The sequence below is a fragment of the Cyprinus carpio genome, chromosome B21, assembly GCF_018340385.1.
Source record: "Cyprinus carpio isolate SPL01 chromosome B21, ASM1834038v1, whole genome shotgun sequence".
NCBI lineage: Eukaryota > Metazoa > Chordata > Actinopteri > Cypriniformes > Cyprinidae > Cyprinus > Cyprinus carpio.
Window position 1 is genome coordinate 1,926,237 of NC_056617.1, and position 22,449 is coordinate 1,948,685.

Below are 22,449 nucleotides of genomic sequence, written 5' to 3' on the forward strand. Positions count from 1 at the left end.
AATTGTAATTGTTTAAATGAATGTACAGATAAGTTATTTACAAGTGTGCAGACTTTAGATTCAAGATAAGCATACAGATTTGCTGGATCAGTGTTTGTGTTTTTGTGTGTTCAGTCACATATAGATTGTTGACGTGGGCTTTGTGCTCCTGGCTGCTGATTGGCTAGAACCAGATATCACAGTATTGATAAACTGTATAAATGCATTCTGAAGCAGCAGTGAAAGAATCTGATTCTGCTGACAGACCACAGACAGTTCAGAAAGGTTTCCTGCTCTGGATTTGAAGAAACTGCTAATTTACAAACCAAACAGAATCATTTTCAGCAGTCTCTTGATCCATCAGGTCTGCAGCAATGCATCACTTCATGATGTTTTCACTGCTAGTCATTACTGGGCTGCAGGTGAGTGTCGAGTCCGCAGGAATACGTTCTGAGAGAAGCATCGACAGATATTACAGATCGGAGCTGACCGTGCCGAATGGAGGGGGCTGGGGGTCGTGGGGTCACAGGGAAATGTGTCCAGCTGGAACGTACGCTGCAGGATTCAGTCTAAGGGTAAGCTAAGAACTGAATTACAGTAGTATGGGGTTTGTTTAATGCTTGATCGTGTTGGTGCTGGTGACTGAGGGTTGAAGGTTCAAATCCTTAGGAAAAATAAACTCTGGAGTTGCTGTTAGTTATTCAATTCCAGTTATTTCTAAGGAAAACTGCACCTGCTCAAGTTTTTGACTGCTTTGTTTAATATTAAAGAAACTCTAAGTTTCCCAGCCCTGATCCTGAAGATACACCCAACAGTGAACGTGTTTGATTCAACTGATCACATCTTTAGTAGACATCCAAAATGTGTGATGTACACTGGATCCAGGAACACTGGAGGTTTCAGATCACACCACTCCACTTCCTAATATAATATGTCTTAGTGTTGTTGGTTTTTTTTGTGTTTTTTTTTTGGTTTTGTTTTGTTTTTAAGTGGAAGATCCTATTCAAGGGGATGACACTGCACTCAATGGGATTCGTCTTCACTGCGTTGCGTCTAAAGGCTCATCAGACTCGTATCGTGACTACTCCTCAGTTCAGTCAGATGTAGGCAGGTAATGAGCTCAGTCCAAAGACTAATAATGTAGCAGGTTTGCAGTTGTTAAGAGTTGTTATGTTAAGAGTCGGAGGCAGTTTTTTCATAAGATAGACCCATTAATTTTCTTAAAAATAATGATTGGTTTGATCAATAAAACTGTGTTTTTTCTCCAGCTGGGGTCGGTGGACAGATATCAAATGGTGTCCTTCTGGATTCTTGACCGCTTTTCAGCTGAGAGTTGAACGCTCTCAAGGAGATGGCGACGATACGGCCGCAAACAACATCCTGTGAGTTTGAGCTGTGCTAAAAATCTTTTAATCTAATTTGGTGCTCTAAAAGGACTGGCCTTTTACAAATTGCTTGTAAATCACTCATTATTATGCTTAACTATCATCACCAAATCTTACTGGAACTGATTGCAGGGCTCCAGAATGTGACTAAAATGTTTCGCATTTGCGACTAAAAATACTAATTTGTGAGTAATTATGAACAAACCTTAGTTCCCAGGAAATCTACAGTACAAGATGGATTAAAATGCTGATAAACATACACACATGACAGTGTGACTGAAATGTTAAAGTATTAAAAATTATAAAAATAAAACACATTTGTTCTGTGGCACCTAATTATTATTATTATTTTTTTTTAGGTGCACGTCAAATTACAAGTTCCAAGAGTTTGTTTTGCCTTGTTTTGTTAGTATTGATTGATACAACATAATTTATAATAATGTTGTTACACCCAAACTACTTCCAGGTTCAGATGCAGTCAAGGGACTTTACAGGGTGACGGCACAAACTGGGGCGACTGGGGCACCTGGAGTCAAACATGTGAAGGAAAAGGGATTTGTGGTCTCAAGACACGGATAGAAGTGCCTCAAGGACGAGGAGATGACACCGCTCTCAATGACGTGATCATGTACTGCTGTGATTAAGGTGATGTGATCGTAAACACTTGCAGAGCGACACTGTTTGGAAGAGCTTTGATGTTAGTCCTGGTTTATCTGAGTTTGGCTCTTCTTTCAGGTGTTAGAGGACGACAACAAGAACAGAAAGAAGATCAGATGGATCATAATTGATCAGTATACTATCACAAACTAACAATAACAAACAAAAACAACAGCCAGTCATTATCACAAAATGAAGCCTGAGATGTGATCAGGACCTCAACACAGAGCAGAGACCGACTGTACATCATCTCACTTAGTGTCTTATCAGTTCATGCATTTCAAATCCATGAACTCCAATGAATTATATCTCAACATCTATTAAAATATTAATTTAACTTCAAATGACATCAGTGTTTGTCTGTTGATTAATGTGCTTCTTCATTGACCTGATTGAAATCAATAACAATTTAATATTTCTTTGCATATCATTATTTTTTATTTCTCATGCCTGACAAATCAAAAAACAAGTATGTATGTATCTATGGTGACACAAAATAAAACATGGCGATTTTCTAAGTGGATAAAAAAAATTACTACTTCTTTACCACGTTTTATTTTATGTCACCATATTTACTCGTGTAACTACTCATGTAACCATCTTTAAATAGGGAAAACATCAAAGTGTTTGGTGGCTTCTAAATTCATCCCTGTTTGGATCCTAACTAATGAATGGTGCTAAGCTAAACGCTAACATAGTGGTGCCGCGCACTACAGCAATAAAGTGCACGCTCTTACACGGGAGACTTACAGTACAGACCAAAAGTTTGGAAACATTACTATTTTTAATGTTTTTGAAAGAAGTTTCTTCTGCTCATCAAGCCTGCATTTATTTTACCAAAACTACAGAATTTTTTTTTTAATATTGTGATATATTATTACAACTTAAAATAATAGTTTTTAAATTTATTATACTTTAAATGATCATTTATTTCTGTGATGCAAAGCTGAATTTTTAGGATCATTATCACATGATCCTTTAGAAATCATTCTAATATGATGATTCATTATCAAAGTTGTAAACAGTTCTGCTGCTTAATATTTTTTCAGAACATGTGATACTTTTTTAGGATACTTTGATGAATAAAAAGTAAAAGAAAAAAGTTGTAATAATATTGCACAATATTACTGTTTTTTCTGTATTTTTGATCAAATAAATGCAGGCTTGATGAGCAGAAGAAACTTCTTTCAAAAACATTAAAAATAGTAATGTTTCCAAACTTTTGTGTCTGTACTTTACATATCAACTGGTCTAAGGTTGAGGGAAGAACATAGTGGAATATGGAAAAACGGTTTTTGCTTCCATCTGGTAAGCGCTTCCGTAGCCTGATGGTAAAAACTGAAAGAGGAGCTTCTTCCCCCAGGCCATCAGGCTCCTAAACTTAAACACTGTCTCTTAACTTCTACATGACTGCACTTAATTATCAGTAAGATACTTAATATACTGACATTCACTTGTGCACAGCAATTTCACATTTTTATTTACTTTTTTACCTCTATTGGTGCTATGTAAATACCCTGTACAACCTGTTTGCACATTCTCCTGTTGTACATTCCTGCTCATCTTAATATGTATTAACTCTACAATATACTGTGCTGCGCATTTTATTTTATTCTTATTTTTTTACCTTACTTTTTCCATACCAAATTTTTATATAATTTTCTTGTGTTTAATAATTGCACTGTCCTTGGAGCGGACCTGACTTACATTTCACTGCTGGTCATATTCTCTCCATATAACCATGTATGTGACAAATACAAATCTTGAATGTTGAATCTTCCAAACCCGTAAAAGCTCTGTTCGTCTTTGGAACACAATTTAAGATGTATTAGATAAAACCGGGAGGCCTATGACTGTTCCATAGACTGCCAAGTAAATAACAGTGTCAAGGTCTGCCATTAGACGTGCAATCTGGGTTATATAAAGTGACGGGAACACTTTTTGTAAGCGAAGAAAACAAAAATAATGACTTTATTTAATAATTCCTTTGTCCACAGTCTCCTCTGTGTCTCTCCATATGACCGTATGCTGCATATGCTCTTCTGTGTCCTCCGCGCCACAAGGATGCACTGCTTTATTTCAAATCAATGCTAAATACACATAGAAACAGCGCAGATGGAGTATTCTGACTATGACTTTCATACCTTTTATGGACCTTGACACTGTTATTTAGTTGGCAGTCTATGGGACAGTCTCAAGCCTCAAGGTTTAAATCCAAAATATCTTAAATTATGTTCCGAGGACGAACTGAGCTTTTACGGGTTTGGAACGACATGGGGGTAAATGATTAATAACAAAATTATAATTTTGGGGTGGAGTAACACTTTAAAGGACTGATTATGGAAATGCATACAAGATTATGCAAACATGATACTTGACTCTGTACTGCTGCTACTCATTATTCTTTTGTCTATAATATTCTGACAATCGGTAGCCATCTCACACCTAGATACACCATCAGTGTGTCGTTGTAGGGATTAGGGCATAGGCGTAAGTTTCACACCTCTGTATGATTCTCCACATCCACTTCCTTTAATCACTCTCCCCTCATTTCCATCTAAACACAGGACATTACAAAGACATCCCACCTCTCCAGGACTTTCCTGCATATTCATAGTGGCTCTCTGACACCCGCAAATTACAAAAAATATCCCAGAAACTGTAGAGGCAAGTGAGAGAACGATCCAGAGGAAAGAGCGCCACTTGAGTGAAAGAAAGAAACACATCTAGTTATATAGTAAGCATGACCATATGAATGTCTGCATGAATAATTGAGTTTAGACAGTTTGCAAGAACGTTTAGCATCTGTGGTGTGAAAATAATCGCTGCTAGATGATTTATGAGTGAACGAGTCTTGATAGAGTACAGTGAGTGAGGGCGCACGTGTTGCCAGATCCAGTTATTATAGGCGTTTTTGGACTTGTCTTTTCCACTTAACGCTTCCCCGCCATTGACAAGTTTTTACGGCTTTTCATGTTTTCACTGTTATACACTCGGGGGCGCTATTACACATATTCTGAATGAGAACAAACCCTCCCGAACAAAAACACATGTGAACAGGACGGAAAAACTAAAAAAAGAATGCTTTAAGCTAGAATAAAACGTTTTGTTTTTTGTATGTTTTTTTAAGTAGAGGCTCTGATCTTTATTTTTGTGTATTGCATATTCAAATATTCATACAGAAAAATATACTGGAGTCCATCAAATTTGAGTGAAAATCATCAAAATTGCTGGCAGTGGCTAGCTTTTTTTTTTTTTTAAATACAGGTGGGGGAAAGAGGTAATTTGACACTTTAGAAAGTTAATAAAGTGGGAAGTTTCAGTTTAGGGTAAGCGATATCCTAAATATTTGGAACAAATTTGGTTTATTTATTTTTTTCATTCAACCCAAAAAAAAAATCTGGCAACACTGCATGGCTGGCACCTAAACTGACAGTTATCAATAGAGGCCACGGACATGTTATTCCTGACCACATTTGGTAAGGGAAATGCAAAATAATGATAATAATAATATGATTATCTGTAAGAAACATTATCAATGTTGCCAAAAACAGTAGCATTTAACACTGCTACACAGATCTGTAGACCAAGTAGGTTTCAGAATAAAAACATTCAAAAGAGCATAAGACAAAGTTATCATACAGCAATGATTATTAATGAAAACTAATATGGATTGTTGCATGAATAATAAACAACTGATAAAATTATCCACCCCTAACCTATAGTAAATATTAACAATACAATAAAAAGGCTATGGTATAATTTTACAGTGTTCATCCTTTGAAAACAGAAAACATCTTTCACAAACATCTACATCTCTGTCTCACCTCACTAATTGTCAAATCCTGGCTACAGATGTGATAGTAAGTTTTGAATTGCAACAGAATGAGACAGAAAACATAATACTGAAGTAATGAATGTATGTATGTGTGTACTGTAAATAATTCAAATATGTGCTTTAATATTCTATTAAATTAGTCTACTTTATCAAACATGTCAAAGAACCTTGGGAGGCTTGGGGGGAAGTCCCTGAAATGAGTTTTTGCAGGGTGGGATGTCTAAAGACCATCAACACCTCCTTTCTTAATCAGAGTTTATTACAATGCAACTATTCATTTTGATGTTGTTTGAAAAGCCTCTGTGTGTCTGGTAAAAGGGTCTTATTTTCATAATAATAGAACAGCCAGCCACCAAGATTAGAAAACACTGAAGACAGACGACTCCAGACGACTCTTTCACACTAATGACCTCTTGTCTGTAAATCTTCCCACAGAAATCAAACTTACTCACATGCATCCCCTAAAAGTGATATGCTTAAACCCCTGCAATATGCAAACAATACCATTTGGTAACTTTGGGGCTCTTCTTTCTATTTCATCACTTTCTTTTTTTATGCTATTTATATTTTTACTTACTGTATATTCTATATATTTTGTATCGTCCGTGTAAGTTATATTTGTTCTCCTTCTCATTCTCGAGAGGAATAAACAAAGTAAGAATTTCATTGTACTCTATATGACAGTAAAGCTCTTGAATCTTTTAAGGGAGAGAGACAAAGAGCTCAGAGAATCTGTTTTGTATTATTTATATTGTATTTCGATTGCTGTGTGTATTATTTTATGCTGTTAGGTAAATACTTCTAAAATCTTAATTTCTGGATTATTGATGATGTATATTATTGATTAGGGGTTTATGATTTGAACTGGATTGTGAATTATTGTTTGCTTACCTGGTTAATAAATTGTTATATTTGATTTATTCTAACTAGTCTTTGTGTTGTTAACTCTAGTATATTATAGTAAGTCTATAACACCACAAATCATAATCATAATAGTAATGGTTATGATCTAATCTTACTTTAAGTGTGTACGGATCTATGGGGACTTATAAAAGTATTCTGGAATGAGCAAAGTTTGGCACAGGTCATCAATAACCTCTGTCTAATGACCAAGACTGACGAGTTTGTGGATAAGAGGTATATCAAATGGATTTAAGACTCAAAGTGTTATAGGAAACTGTATAAATGAGTATAACATAAAGTAAAGGCTAAATCGAATGATCAAAGTAATAATTATTACACATCGCTTAAAAACATTTTCATTTCGGAGTCAGATGAATTAAAGAGGTAGTGTATTTAAGAAAATGTATTTAATATTGTTGCGTAAAAGGAAAGACAGTATCATGCAAGAATCCATCTACCGCGCCATTGGCTGCCATTGTTGGACCTGTGGGCGGAGCTAACATGTGTATAAATGCATTCTGAAGCAACTGTGAAAGAATCAGATTCTGCTGACAGACCACAGACAGTTCAGAAAGGTTTCCTGCTCTGGATTTTTAGAAACTGTTCCTTTAAGCAGTTTTACTTGCTTTGGTTCAGTTTTAATTTACAAACCAAACCAATTAATTTCATAAGTATTTTAATCCATCAGGCCAGTGCTGCAGCAATGCATCACTCAATTTCCATGATGTTTTCACTGCTAGTCATTACTGGGCTGCAGGTGAGCGTAGAGTCTGCAGGAATACGTTTTGAGCGAAGCATCAACAGACATTACAGATCGGAGCTGACTGTGAAGAATGGAGGGGGATGGGGGTCGTGGGGTCACAGGGAAATGTGTCCAGCTGGAACGTACGCCGCAGGATTCAGTCTAAGGGTAAGATAAGAATTGATTTAATTACAGTAGTATGGGGTTTGTTTAATGCTTGAACGTGTAAGCTGGTGACTGAGGGTTGAAGGTTCAAATCCTTAGGAAAAATAAACTCTGGAGTTGCTGTTAGTGATTCAGTTCCAGGTATTTTTGAGGAAAATGCACCTGCTCAAGTCTTTGACTGCTTTGTTAATACTAAAAAACATGAAGTTGAATGGATTGGGTTAGTCAGGGATCCCCAGCACTGTTCCTGAAGGTACACCATTCAACTGATCACATCTTTAGTAGACATCCAAAATGTGTGATGTTAGTGTATCTCCAGGAACACTGGAGGTTGGAGTTCAGATTACTCCATTTCTCTTTCTAATATGTCTTAGTGTTGTTGTTTGTTTTGTTTTGTTTTAAGGTGGAAGATCCTGTTGGACCTAGAGAGGATGACACTGCACTCAACGGGATTCGCCTTCACTGTGTTTACACGCCAAGCTTGTATCACCACTACTCCTCAGTTCAGTCAGATGTAGGCAGGTAATGAGCTCAGTTCAAAGACTAATAATGTAGCAGGTTTGCAGTTATTAACAATTCTTAGAAAAAGAGTCAGAGGCAGTTTTTCCATAAGCCAGACAAATTAATTTTCTTAAAAATAATGATTGATTTGATCAATAAAACTATTTTCTCTTCAGCTGGGGTCGATGGACAGAAATCAGATGGTGTCCTTCTGGATTCTTGAAGGCTTTTCAGCTGAGAGTTGAACCTTCTCAAGGAAATGATGACGATACGGCCGCAAACAACATCATGTGAGTTTGTGCTTTGCTAAAATTCCTTTAATCTAATTTGGTGCTCTAAATGACTGGCCTTTTACAAAATGCTTTTAAATCACTGAAACTGATCGCAAGGCTCCAGACTGCGACTAAAATATTAATTTGGAAGTAATATTTTTGCTGAGGTACTATATAAATATACATGTTATTTTTTAACTTTTTCCCACTTGTTTTGCGATCACATAATTTGTTATGTTGACATTATAAACTGATGACGATGCGCATCAAAGTTTTAGCAATTATTGCAACATGAAAATTTGATAGCTTCATAGTTACCACATAAAGTGAACCTCAGTTGCCATGACATCAACAAATATAAACATGACAGTATCACTGAAATGTTAAAGTGTTAAAAATGCTAAAAATAAAACACATTTATTCTGTTGCACTTAAACATTTTTTTAGGTGCAAGTCAAATTGCAAGTTCAAAGAGATTGTTTTGCCTTGTTTTGTTAGTATTGATTGAAACATTATTTTATTATAATGTTGTTACACCCAAATTTCTTCCAGCTTCCAATGCAGTCAAGGGACTTTACACGGTGATGGCACAAACTGGGGCAACTGGGGCACCTGGAGTCAAACATGTGAAGGAAAAGGGATTTGTGGTATCAAGACACGGATAGAAGTGCCTCAAGGACGAGGAGACGACACCTCTCTCAATGACGTGATCATGTACTGCTGTGACTAAGGTGATGTGAAAACAAACAAACACTCGGATCACAGAATAACACTGTTTTTGAAGATCTCAGTGATGTTAGTGCTGGCTTATCTGAGTTTGGCTTTTCTTTCAGGTGTTAGAGGATGACGACAAGAAAAACAAGAAGATCAGATGGATCATAATTGATCAGCATACTGTTATGAGCTCACATTAACCATGTCATACAACAGCCAGTCATTATCACAAAATGAAGCCTGAGATGTGATCAGGACCTCAACACAGAACAGAGACCTACTGTACATCATCTCACTTATTGTATCATCTTATCAATTCATGCATTTCAAATCCATGAACTCCATACTCTACATTAACTGTAAAGCGGCTCATAATTATATCCCAACATCTATTAAAATATAAATTTAGCTTGAATTGACATTAGTGTTTGTCTTTTGATTAATGTTTCATTGCATCTCATTCATTTATTTTTTGTAGGTCTGTCAATGATTAATAGTGATTAATCGCATCCAAAATAAAAGTTTTTGTTTACATAATATATGTGTGCATAATGTGTATATTTATTATGAATATATAACAGTAGAGCATAAAATATACAGCTTAAATATAAAATACAAATGAGTACTTGTAAAAATAAATAAAGTTAAATAGCAGCACATGGCAGATAGAGTGCAAACCAGTGAAGTAAACAAACAGTGCAGATAAAAAGATTGCAGTGTAAGAGAACTTATTCAGTCTGATTAAAGTGACTAAAAGCTCAGAGAGCAGTTCTTTATTAAACTGTCTGAAGAGGTAGTTAGCAGACCAATGCTGCACAAAGTGACTGGTGCATGTCACCGTATGTTAGTGGGAGGGGGAAGTGGAAGGACCTGGGGATGTGGGATCTGGGGGGGGGGGGGGGGGGGGGGGGGGCAAGTTCAGTGGTGCCTGGGGCAGAAGAGGGATGTGGGGGGGGGGGCAAAAGTCTACACCCAGTTCAGCTTCCTGACAGCCTGATGAATGAAGCTGTCCTTCAGTCTGCTGGTCCTGGCCTGGAGACTCTGCAGTCTCAATAATCTACACCCCACCACTCCAGTCCATCAGTTAACATCTCAATAAGGCAAAAGCTGAAACAAATCCATCATCAAGGCATTAATTAAAATATGGGTCCATAATCCACTGCTTCCTCCATTAAAAAACTGGTCTGAATCAGGAGAGAAATCTGCACATCAAGCCAAAACAGCTCTGAACAAATATGTGGCTGGATTTTGACGTGAGAGACAACAGGAGATGGACTTTTCCACTGAAGGAAGTGTTAGTATGGATAGTGGACTAAAAATGTTTTCATGATGGATTTGTTTCAGCTTTTGTCTTCTCCAGATGTTAACTGATGGACTGGAGTGGTGTGGATTATTGTGATGTTTTTATCAGCTGTTTGGACTCTCATTCCGACGGCACCCATTCACTGCAGCAAGTGATGCAATGCTACAGTCATGGCCAAAAGCTTTGGCAGTGACATAAATGTTGTCTTTTGCAAAGTTTGTTGCTTCAGTATTTTTTTTATTATTTTTCCACATTTCTATGGTATAACTGAAAAACAATGATAAGCATATCATAAGATTTAAAGGCTTTTATTGGGAAAACAAAATTAGTCAATATTTACAGTGCTGACCTTTGTTCTTCATAACCTCTGCAATTCGCTCTAGCATGCTGGATATTAGCTTCTCGTACAAATCCTGACTGATGGCAATCTATTCTTGCCTTATTAGTTCTCGGAGTTGATCACATATTGTGAGCTTCTGCTTGTCCACTCGCCTTTTGAGGAATGACCACAGGTTCTCTATGGGACTGAGATCCGGAGAGTTGCCTGGATACGGATCTAAAATGTAATTGTAATGACCTTCGAGCCAATTCTTTATTACTCTTGCTTTGTGATATGGTGCTCCATCATGCTGGAAAATGCACGGATCATCACCAATTTGCTCATGGATCGCTGGAAAAAGTCGCTCTTGCAGGATGTTTTGATACCATTCTTTATTCTTGTCAGTGTTTTTGAGCAGAATTATGAGAGACCCACTCCCTTGACTGAAAAGCAACCCCACACATGGATGGTCTCAGGATGCTTCATTGTTGGCACGTCACAGGACTCATGGTAGTGTTCACCTTTTCTTCTCCGAATAATCAATTTTGTCCCAAACAGTTGGAAGGGAGCTTCATCAGAGAAAATAACTTTGCACCAGTCTTCTGCTGTCCAGTCCTTGTACTTCCTGCAGAATTTCAGTCTGTCCTTGATGTTTTTCTTGGAGAGAAGTGGCTTTTTTGCTGCCCTACGTGACACCAGGCCGTTGTCCAAAAGTCTTGTCCTCACTGTGCGTGCAGATACTCTCACACCAGCCTGCTGCCTTTCTTGAGCAAGCTCTGCAATGCTGGAGACACAATTCTGTAGCTGAATCCTCAGGAGGAGACGGCCCTGGCACTTGCCGCACATCCTCAGACCAACCTAACACCTCTAAACTCCAGACCAACCTCTAAACTTTAATTTCATGATCAACAGACTAAATGCTTCTATCAATTTCAATACTCTTTGAAGCAATTTCCTTGCATGTGAGGCCATTTTGATGCAAATCGATGATGGTTGCAGGTGTTCCTTTGGAGGTAACCATTGCTAACAAGAACACAATGATTGTAAACGCTTCTTCCCTCTTTTTATAGCAATCAGTCTGCGCTTACAATCTAATTATGATAGTGATCTTACCTAACTAGAACTCACTCACACTTTCACATGTGCTGCTGATATGATTAGTCACTTAATGTTAGCTGGTTATTTTGTGTCAGGATCAAAAAACTGAAATGTGGATTTTTGTGAAATGTAAATTTCATCGCAAAAATCTTATGTTTTTGAGTTACCTGTACTTGCGAGATTAGATCAAAACTCACGTCTGGTCTCAGCTCAAAGTTTTTAAGTTACCTGGGGTGTCATTTATAAACGTTGCGTACGCACAAAATGGGCATAGAAAATGCGTACGCAATTTTCCACGCACATATCGGGATTTATTAAAAATAAACTTGCTGTAAATATGTATGCAACGTACGGACATTCTAGACCATGCGTACGCACTCTTTTTCCTGGAGTGAGAAAAATAATGAAGTAAACAACGATTTTAAAATCTGTTTTCATTTCGATATACAGATTTACATTAATATATTCCATTCTCATTAATGGAGATAATCACTGAAATGACAAAGTAACTACGCAGAAGTTAAAAATTATACAAATTTAGACATGTTTAGTGGATGCGCTCGATCACTTTTCCTGTGGCATGCTGTTTTAATGACAGCAAGGAGTGCTATAGGTGCACAATAATTCATCTTCAAACTAAACTGCATATCTCATGTTGTGAGAAAATATTTTAGTGAGAACAATGATCAGTGATGCGCACTTCGATATTGTGGCGCACACTGCTGGATTCGGTGGAGCGGTCTATATTGTCCGGTTTGAATAGGTCCAGTGATAATATCTTACTGTACAACCACAGCTGCACGGAGGTGCTGATGTCATGTGAAGGCATCTCCACAACATTATGAAAAATACCACTGTATTTGAAGGATACAACGTGGTAATTTGCACGTTCTCTTTTTAAAATAGGCTACTTTGTCAGTGATGCGCTGAGTCAGACAATTCTGTTTACACTGCAATAAATCTACGCTAAAAATTGCTAAAAGATGTTCACCTTATCAGCAAAACTGCATAAATTAAATTTTATTTTAATTGTTTAAAACAATTGAAATAATATTTTGCCAGTGGAAAAGAACGAGATCAACTCTATTCTAAAATATTTATCTGAGAACTATTGTAAACAGTTTTGTTTTTATGGATTTTGATATATTTATGCTAAAACATAACAAGAATACTGGATGATTTTTAGCAATAAAAATTGTGTATGGCACAAATGGCATTTATAATCCGTATCTCATATTTCCTTGATGTCTTGTACCTTTAACTGTGCTAAATATGGTGTGACGTGGATGGGAATATGCATGAAAATGATATGCAGATGACGTTATGCATAGTAAAACTAGGCGTTGTAAGCTCCATATATGGTGATTTCGGGGAGGAGTCGGGAAGCTGACAGGAGTCGGTGGAGGGGGGTGGAGATGTTTTATTATGCACAATCTTCCCCTGACTGAGATTTATAAAGGGATTTTTGCGCAGGTTCTGGCGTACGCATGGTTTTATAAATCTGAAAACTTCTGTGCATACGCAAAATCTAGCTTTTGTGCCTACATACACTTTTAGGATGAAATCTACGGAGAGTTTTATAAATGAGACCCCTGAACTTGTGTGCAGCATAGTAAATACGGTGGAGAATTGTAGAATGACACACACACACACACAGGGCCGGAGCGGGACTCATTTTCTGCTCTGGAGTTTTAGACCAGTGTTGTGCCGAAATCGGTGACCCAGCGAAAACTGACCAGGGGTCGCTGTTCAGCAAATGTTCTCGCGGGAGCGCGCACAGGTCAGATTAGAAGCTGCACCGGAATGATGAGCGTCAGAGGAGCTGAACACTGCTGTGAAAGATGTTTCATGTCTTAATACTAGAGAAAATATCCATTGGACAAACTAGATATTGTCACGACCATCTAAATCCTTATATAGAAAAGAAATTAAATATTAATGCTGCTGCTGTCTGCTAATATGTTAGCCTACTACTAAGAATGGTTTCTTTATGAGATGTTTATCGCTTATTATGTATAACATATTCTGATTATCTGATAAATGTAGGTATTTACTCTTATTACTGTTTATCCAGTAATGTTGGAGATCCCACAGTTTGCTCCTTATGATGGAGTCACTGAATCTGACGAGTAAAAATATCATAGCTAGAAATGTTGCCACTCTTAATTTCATAACTGACAATAAATGTTTAATAACCTGGCTCATGTGACGTATGAGCTCCTCTTCTTTCTATTTTATAAAGCATATTTATCAGATATAATATGATGGTCAAAATTATATCTACCAAAATGTTACCCCTCATTAAGTTTGTTCTTTAAACTCATTCAAGTGATGTAAAGATTTCTCCTTTTTGCTATAGATTTATTCTTGTTGTCTTGAGTAACAGTCACCATTACTGAAAAAAAAAAAACTCAACAAGCTTTTTTGGTTTGTTATTCTAAACATTTGTTTCTTGTTGCACCTCTAACACTGCTGATTACAGTTCTCCACTGTAAAAAAAAAAATTCTTAGAATTTTAAGTAGCCTACAATCAACTTAAAAAAAGTCTTTTCAACTTTAATTACATTAAACTGACTTAAAAACATGAGTGCTGTGATGTTTCTTAACACACCTCTGTCTAGATAAGGACAAGATATTTAGTGTTATATACAGTATAGTGTTATCTTAACACAGAAAGTTTGTTGACATTTTTTACACTAATGTGTTAGAGTTACACAATTTGTTTCAAGCATGTTATTTTTGATCAAACCTTGTATGCAATAAAAACACAGTAAACTCACATATAGATTACTGAAGTAACTGCTCATGAAGTGATGCATGCAGCAATGTGATTGGCTGATAAATAACGTGTTTTTTTTCCCTTTTTTTACTTTTTAACTCATTTAACACAACACAGAAAATGTATATAAAAATTTACATATCCTTTTTTTAAGAGTGTATGACTTACTGATCACACTATATTTTTATTTTACATTTATGTTTGCATATTACTCAGAATTTGTATTAAAAATATTATATTTTACTGAGATTCTCTCATGAGGTTTTACTGCATTCTAAGAGTATTCCTAGAATAGAAAAGTTGAGTAGTTGAATAGTTAGAAAAGAGTTGTGATTGAGGTAGTGTTCAACTGTTTTTATATAATCTGAAAAAAATAAAATGTGTATGAATAAATAACATAAGACTTATGAAACTGTAAATAACTTAAAGTGGTCTCCTATCTGCTCACAGATCAACTTTTACAAAACAAATACAGGAATACATGGCCTATATTTGTATACACTGTAAATGTACACTGTCCCTTGAAGCATGACCTTTAGGGTTTTTTTTTTTTTTTTTTTACAACACAAGTTTACAGCCCTATTTCACAATCATATGCTAATTTGATCTCGATAAACTACATACAATTTGGTCTTTTCAGCATTACTGCACTTTTAAATATATATATATATATATATATATATATATTATATATATATATAGGCATGTTGGGGGTAGAGGGTGTGAATGCATGTTGAACAAAGGAATTCCTTCTCAATCTGATTTTTTTTTTCTTTTTTTTTTTTTACATTGAATCTGTAAGCCTCAAAACAGGCATATAAATGTTGTAATTTAAATCTGCTCTTTCTCTTGATGCCACATAATACCTTCACATATTAACATATTATTTTTATTAAGTTTAATTTCATTTAAAAACAAGCTTACTGTATATCTCTTATTGCTTTTTGGAAATGATTAAGACAATTAATGGTAGGTGCATGTCAAACAACTTTTGTGTGAAAGAGAAAAAAAAGGAAAAAGGGGAGCTGAAACATCACAAGTTTATTAAGCATTAGTCACCTGCATGAAATAAAGAGGGGTAACACATTTCAATATAAAATTTAACCTGTCGGACCCTATTGTAAATATAAATATCAATATCTGATCAGCATGCTTTATTTATATAAAACAGAAAGAAGAAAATCTCACACATAACACTTGATTAAACATTTATAGTCAGTTATTATGAAATAAAGTGTGGTAACATTTCGATAGATATAATTTTTTACTTGTCAGATTCAGTGACTCCATCATAAGCAGCAAACTGTCTCCTATCGCCAACATTACTGGGTAATTAAAGTAAACTGAAATAAGAATAAATACCTACATTTATCAGATAATCAGAATATGTTATACATAATAAGCACTTAATATCTCATAAGGAAACCATTCTTAGTAGGAAGCTAACATAGTAGTAGACAGCAGCAGCATTAATATTTAATTTCTTTTCTAAGCATTTAGATGCTCATGACAATATCTAGTTTGTCCAGTGGATATTTTCTCTAGTATTAAGACATGAAACATCTTTCACAGCAGTGTTCAGCTCCTCTGACGCTCATCATTCCGGTGCAGCTTCTAATCTGACGTGTGCGCGCTCCCGCGAGAACATTTGCTGAACAGCGACCCCTGGTCAGTTTTCGATGGGTCACCGATTTCGGCACAACACCGGCCCACTTTAGTTAACGACTGACTATACTAAAATAATGTAATTATATAAGTCTGCAATAGTGCACTGTTCTCTACAGCCTTTAATTCAATGTATTTTTCTAGAGCAACTTGTACAGTAATGTACGTCTGCCTGCAGTTAAAAAGTTCTCCGAAATAATCATTTGTTTTGCTTAACCTATTTATGTACAATAATTCAAAAAATAATTTCATGTCATACATAAAAAAGGAATTGGCCTGAGTAAATTGTAGAAATTAGTAGAATTGTGACTGCACGAGTAATTTAGGAGGTGAAGATATTGTGAAATGACACATACAAATGGCATGAAACTCGAAACAACTGAAAGTCTATGAAACGTCAGTTTTTTTGTTTTGTTTTTTAAACAATGGCACTTTAATTTTTTAACTCAAATTTTAGTTTTTAGTTCATTTTCATGTAGTCTATGAAGCGGCAGCAGCCAGGAGAGGATTTCGCTTGCGCTTAAAGCATTCCTCAAACAACATTTACAAATAAAACAATAATTTTTGCAAAAAGAATGATTAATTATCGACTGAGAATTTGTTATTCTTATGGTCTGGTGGTCATACATATGCCTGCGAATACAGGACAAACTGCGTTCTGATAGCTTTCATACGGGACGCTTCTTTGATGCCTTAAATTCGGGACAATTCTATATTATACGGATGTTGGGAGCCCTAGCAGACTGCACTCTGCGAATTGTTCTTGTTTAAATGAATGTACAGATATGTTATTTACCAGTGTTGGGCAAGCTACTTGGAAAATGTAGTAAGCTAAGCTAACAGTTACTCTTCATTAAATGAAGCTTCACTACACTAAAGCTACAGCCCTGTGAAATGTAGCAAGCTAAGCTACAACACGGCAAAAGTAGTTTACTACATCTAAGCTATTTAAAAAAAAAATCATTTTTATATTGAACCAACATCATACCAAGTCAATGCTCTCTCAGTGATCAATACAACCGTCAGTCAAGCAGATAGACAGGCATAATAGTTCAGTTTAGTTGTTTATTCAACAGCTGTTCCAAATCAATTTGGCAACAAAAATCAGTCTTCAAGAATCAAGAAATAAAAGACTTGCACTCTAAAAAACTATTTATTTACTTACTGCTTGTTTTCTTAAAAAAAAAAAAAAAAAAAAAAAAACACTTGCTTCTCTAATCTTTTTGTATTCTATCTTTGTTTTCTTTTTATTTATTATAAAATTAACAAAAGCAAAAAAAGGCCTCTAAATTAAAAAAAAAAAAAAAAACCTTGCTACATGTACTGCGTTAAGCTAACTGAGACTTTTTATAGCACTTATATATCATTGCTCTTTTGTTGATTTTGATTTCTTCCATTGTGCTCATTTGTAAGTTGCTTTGGATAAAAAGTGTCTGCTAAATGACTAAATGTAAATGGTAACCCTTCACAATAAGGTTCATTAGTTAACATTAGTTAACTAGTGTAGGTAACACGAACTAAGAATGAACAATACTTTCAACATTTACTAATGCATAATTAAAATCAAGCTGTGTTTGTTGTCATTAATTAATGCACTGTGAACTAACATGAACTACAAATGAACGACTGTATTTTCATTAACAAAGATGAATACTGTAATAAATGTATTGTTCAGTGTACGTTCATGTTAGTTACATTAGCTAACATTAATGAAATCTTACTGTACAGATGTATAGGCCTACAAATAACTTAGGCTACGTTTATTTGCATCGTTGCATGTGTCATTCATTATATTATTAACGTTTCTCCAAAATCAAGTTTAAATACTAAGTTTTTGAATGTTTCGAATGTCTTCCCCCGTCATTAACGCCACATTCGAAGGCAGTACGGGCATCTACGGGCATCATGAACTTGCAGGTTGTACAGTTTCTGTCGCTATGTGGGTGCTCAGTTTTTTTCTGTTATTTGGCCAAAGTATCATATTATAAAAGATTTAGCGCTTCTCACAAGCTATCTGACTGTGACTTCACCAACAAATGCTAAGACACTCTTTTATTTTATTTACCTTCATACTGCAAACAAACTAAGATCCTATAGTGTTTCTTGAGTAAAGAGAACGCTGTACTTATTCAATCAACAGTTATTTTATTTACCTTCATACTGCAAACAAACTAAGATCCTCCAAAAACTGCGCGCCGCACTTCATTCACGAGAGAGGCGGGAAGAATAATGAGGTTTGACTGACAGTTTGAGGAGCCAATGACGTTACGAGGTTTAGTGGTGGTGGCGTCACTTTTACTGGTCCAGGATCAGTGATCCTTAGCAGTTAGATTTCCGATTTGAGCTTGAGTTTCAGAAATGCTTTGGATAATGTAACGTCAGCTTTTGTTGACGCTACCACGCTACTTGGTCAAAAAAAGAGCTTAGCTACTGAAAAGCTATTTGATTAAGAAAGCAGCGACGCTACCACCACGCTACTAAGAAATGGAGTTAAACTACTAGCGTCACTACTTGTAGCGACGCTACTGCCCATCACTGTTATTTACAAGTGTGCTGATAGACTCAAGATGGCATACAGAGATTTTGCTGGATCAGTGTTTGTGTTTTTGTGTGTTAATTTACATACAGGTTGTTGATGTGTTCAACTGTGCTCCTGGCTGCTGATTGGCTAGATCCAGATATCACAGTATTGATAGACTGTATAAATGCATTCTGAAGCAGCAGTGAAGAACTAACTAACGTTTCGAGCTATACATAACATGGGATGAGAAATAGAATAAGAGTGAGGAGTTGGAGTGGAGGAGAGATGCTGAAAAACTGTGGTGGGACAGAGTTGGCTGTATATAAGCTACGTATTGTGCTAGTTAGGGTAATTAACTAATGAGCTCCACCTGTGCCTAATTGATTGATTACCTGATCGTGCTCCACCGAACCTTGTTAATGAAACTGGCTGCTGATTGGCTAGAACCAGATAACACAATATTGATAAACTGTATAAACGTATTCAGAAGCAGCTCTAAAAGAATCAGATTCTACTGACAGATAGTTCAGAAAGGTTTCCTGTTCTGGATTTGAAGAATCCATTCTTTTGAGGAGTTTTGATTTGCAAACAGAATCGTTTTCATCAGTATCTTGATCCATCAGTTCTGCAGCAATGCATCACTTCATTTCTGTGATGATTTCACTGCTAGTCATTACTGGGCTGCAGGGGAGCGTCGAGTCCGTAAGAAGACGTATGAAGCGAAGTTCTGACCGATATTACAGATCGGAGCTGACCGTGCCGAATGGAGGGGGCTGGGGGTCGTGGGGTCAGAGGGAAATGTGTCCAGCTGGAACGTACGCCGCAGGATTCAGTCTAAGGGTAAGCTAAGAATTGAATTACAGTACTATGGGGTTAGTTTAATGCTTGACCGTGCTGGTGACTGAGGGTTGAAGGTTCAAAACCTTATATAAATAAACTCTGGAGTTGCTGATAGTGATTCAGTTCCAGGTATTTAAGGAAACTGCAACTGCTCTTGTTTTTGACTGCTCTGCTTAATACTAAAGAAACAAGTTGAATGGTCCTATGGATTGGGTTAGTCAGGGATTCCCAGCGCTGTTCCTGAAGATACACCAGCAAACATTTTGAACACACTTGATTCAACTCATCAGCTCTTTAGTAGAGACTCCAAGATCTGAAATGGATCGGTCAGATAAGGGAGGCATCCAAAATGTGACGTTGGTGCACCTCCAGGAACACTAGAGGTTGGAGTTAAGATTACTCCATTTCTTTCAAATTTGTCTTAGCGTTGTTCTGTTTTTGGTGGAAGATCCTGTTGGTCGAGAGGATGACACTGCACTCAACGGGATTCGTCTTCACTGCATTGAATCTAAAGCTTTATCAGACTTGTATCGCAGCTACTCCACAGTTCAGTCAGATGTAGGCAGGTAATGGTTCAGTCTAAAGCATAATAACGGCAAACCTGCTACATTCAGAATTATTACATTAAGAGTTTCTTCATAAGCTAGAAAAATGTTCTTGAATAACACTTGCACTGATCAAATTATTATTATTTTTTTTTTTTCCCCAGCTGGGGTCGGTGGACAGAGATCAAATGGTGTCCTTCTGGATTCTTGACTGCTTTTCAGCTGAGAGTTGAACGCTCTCAAGGAGATGGTGACGATACGGCCGCAAACAACATCATGTGAGTTTGTGCTGTGCTGAAAATCCTTTAACCTTTTTTTAATGGAACTATTGTAGGCCTCATTGATCTGCTTATGCACCTCAGATTTAGAGAAACTTATTTGTGGATAATCTGGTCAATATTAACTCAAGCTGAGTAGCCATTGAAACCAGTTTTGTGCTACAGGCCTCTGGTCAAATTGCGATTTCAAAGAGATTGGTTTGCCTTGTTTTGTTAGTATTGATTGAAAACACTTTGCATCCAAAAACTTCCAGGTTCAGATGCAGTCAAGGGACTTTACAGGGTGACTGCACAAACTGGGGCGATTGGGGCACCTGGAGTCTAACATGTGAAGGAAAAGGGATTTGTGGTCTCAAGACACGGATAGAAGTGCCTCAAGGACGAGGAGACGACACCTCTCTCAATGATGTGATCATGTACTGCTGTGACTAAGGTGACGTGAACAAACGCTCAGATCACAGAGCAACACCGTTTGGAAGATCTAGTTTATCTGAGTTTGGCTCTTTCAGGTGTTTGAGGACGACAACAAGAACAGAAGATCAGATGCATCATAATTGATTGGCATACTGTTATGAGCTCACATGAACAGTGTCATACAACAGCTAATCAAAAATTAAAACTTGAGATGTGATGCTGCTTGTGTCTTAACAGTTCTTGTATTACACATCCACAAACTCCATACTCTACATTAACTGTAAAGCTGTCAACCTGCTTTTTGAGGGCACAATTATATCCTAACATCTATTAAAATATTCATTTAACTTGAAATGATGCTAGTGTGTTTGATTAACATGCTGCAATGTGGTTATTTCCTTCCCTGATTGTCGCTAGTGGGGTGAAAGGTCGTGATGATTATAGGGGTCCACGGCTGGTGGGGGGGCACCCGGTGATCTCAACCGTCTGGCTGAGGCCAGCCTAGAAAGATGGCGCTGCGTGTCATCATGGGAGCTTCTCATTTTCACGTGTTTTTAAGCCTTGCCACGTGCCAATTTAAACATTCAAAAGAGTTTAAAGCATTCAAACACAAGACACGAAAAATCTCAACTGAGTATCTGGTTACTCGCGTGCTGTGTTCGGTGTGCATGCAGAGAGAGAGCCGCGTCTCACAGACAGCAACACTGAACCGAGCTCTCCTTTGTGAAGTTCTCCTCGAAGTTCCTCCTGCACCTGAACGAACAAATACCAATCGCAGTGGTTTAAACAGAAAAAGATGTGAAAGAGCCCAGTTTAGCACCTGCAGTGTTTTGGTGTTCAGGGCTCTTTTTGCACTTGTACCAACAAATACATACAAAATATGCCAAAATGAAAAGTATGTTCAGTAAACTGGTTATGTCTTAAGTGAAAGTAAACTGTTGAGAAAAGACTATGCAGTGTTATTTTACATTTATTCGGTTTCTGTATCTGGACATCTACAAACTTGAAAAAAAATAAAACATTGTGTAAATAGCACAAATAAATGGAACAAAGGTACAAAAACAATTTCAAACAGGGCCCACTGGTACAACCTGCACCGGGGCCCCACTAACCCCAGCTACGGCCCTCATTATAATAACTAACAATGTGGTGCCGCAAAATGGCAGACAGGACGCTGAGCTCTGCAGTTCTTCTGATGTTTTTGTTTGTTCTGTGTTTTGTCATTCCTCTGTAAGTTTTACCAAAGACTAACTCCTTAACATTAAGCAACACATCCCAGACAATATTTTTCCGGTTTTTTATTATTCTGACGTTTTGTTGGACATTCTAGTCAGAGGTACAGCTGTGTTGCTCAAACGCACATACAAACGCAGAAGAGGGAAACGCGCCGGTGCCCTGGTGAAGCTCTGCGCGTGTGGATTTCGGACTGCGCTTCCAAGCATTCATATCTCAAATGTCCATTCCCTTCCTAAAAAAACGGATGAACAACTTCTCCTCACCCGCACCAATAAGAACTTTTCAAACTCTGCTG

At 36.9% G+C, this 22,449-nt stretch overlaps 3 protein-coding genes across 5 annotated transcripts; all 3 read left to right on the plus strand.

Annotated features, from left to right (window-relative positions):
- Positions 1-222: 222 nt before the first annotated feature.
- LOC109059757 (vitelline membrane outer layer protein 1-like) lies at positions 223-9,301 on the plus strand. 2 transcript variants are annotated; one of them, XM_042748050.1, is made up of 5 exons: positions 223-554; positions 969-1,090; positions 1,248-1,361; positions 1,831-2,009; positions 9,174-9,301. In XM_042748050.1, exons 1-4 carry the CDS (start codon positions 354-356, stop codon positions 2,006-2,008), a joined length of 615 nt encoding a protein of 204 aa, XP_042603984.1. In that variant the 5' UTR covers positions 223-353; the 3' UTR covers position 2,009; positions 9,174-9,301. The 2 variants fall into 2 exon arrangements, with proteins under 2 accessions (XP_042603984.1, XP_018932475.2); XM_019076930.2 differs by lacking the exon at positions 9,174-9,301 and adding an exon at positions 2,100-2,133.
- On the plus strand, positions 7,296-21,140 carry LOC109059724 (vitelline membrane outer layer protein 1-like). Of its 2 annotated transcripts, none has more exons than XM_042748041.1 (5): positions 7,296-7,672; positions 8,073-8,191; positions 8,347-8,460; positions 8,995-9,173; positions 21,014-21,140. In XM_042748041.1, exons 1-4 carry the CDS (start codon positions 7,466-7,468, stop codon positions 9,170-9,172), a joined length of 618 nt encoding a protein of 205 aa, XP_042603975.1. In that variant the 5' UTR covers positions 7,296-7,465; the 3' UTR covers position 9,173; positions 21,014-21,140. The 2 variants fall into 2 exon arrangements, with proteins under 2 accessions (XP_042603975.1, XP_042603974.1); XM_042748040.1 differs by lacking the exon at positions 21,014-21,140 and adding an exon at positions 9,276-9,575 and having other exon boundaries at positions 7,297-7,672.
- LOC109059755 (vitelline membrane outer layer protein 1-like) lies at positions 19,334-21,140 on the plus strand. The gene is made up of 5 exons (XM_042748049.1): positions 19,334-19,681; positions 20,123-20,247; positions 20,391-20,504; positions 20,759-20,937; positions 21,014-21,140. The coding sequence occupies exons 1-4, from the start codon at positions 19,475-19,477 to the stop codon at positions 20,934-20,936; spliced, it is 624 nt and encodes a 207-aa protein (XP_042603983.1). The 5' UTR covers positions 19,334-19,474; the 3' UTR covers position 20,937; positions 21,014-21,140.
- Positions 21,141-22,449: the final 1,309 nt, after the last annotated feature.

What these genes read in the sequence shown, in the direction of transcription:
- LOC109059724 (XM_042748041.1), top strand. Translation starts at nt 7,466, where the DNA reads ATGCATCACTCAATTTCCATGATGTTTTCACTGCTAGTCATTACTGGG. An exon ending in CCGCAGGATTCAGTCTAAGG is followed by an intron (nt 7,673 to 8,072) that starts GTAAGATAAGAA and finishes TTTTGTTTTAAG; the next exon opens with GTGGAAGATCCTGTTGGACC. An exon ending in GTTCAGTCAGATGTAGGCAG is followed by an intron (nt 8,192 to 8,346) that starts GTAATGAGCTCA and finishes TTTTCTCTTCAG; the next exon opens with CTGGGGTCGATGGACAGAAA.
- LOC109059755 (XM_042748049.1), top strand. Translation starts at nt 19,475, where the DNA reads ATGCATCACTTCATTTCTGTGATGATTTCACTGCTAGTCATTACTGGG. An exon ending in CCGCAGGATTCAGTCTAAGG is followed by an intron (nt 19,682 to 20,122) that starts GTAAGCTAAGAA and finishes GTTCTGTTTTTG; the next exon opens with GTGGAAGATCCTGTTGGTCG. An exon ending in GTTCAGTCAGATGTAGGCAG is followed by an intron (nt 20,248 to 20,390) that starts GTAATGGTTCAG and finishes TTTTTTCCCCAG; the next exon opens with CTGGGGTCGGTGGACAGAGA.
- LOC109059757 (XM_042748050.1), top strand. Translation starts at nt 354, where the DNA reads ATGCATCACTTCATGATGTTTTCACTGCTAGTCATTACTGGGCTGCAG. An exon ending in CTGCAGGATTCAGTCTAAGG is followed by an intron (nt 555 to 968) that starts GTAAGCTAAGAA and finishes TTTTGTTTTTAA; the next exon opens with GTGGAAGATCCTATTCAAGG. An exon ending in ACGGCCGCAAACAACATCCT is followed by an intron (nt 1,362 to 1,830) that starts GTGAGTTTGAGC and finishes AACTACTTCCAG; the next exon opens with GTTCAGATGCAGTCAAGGGA.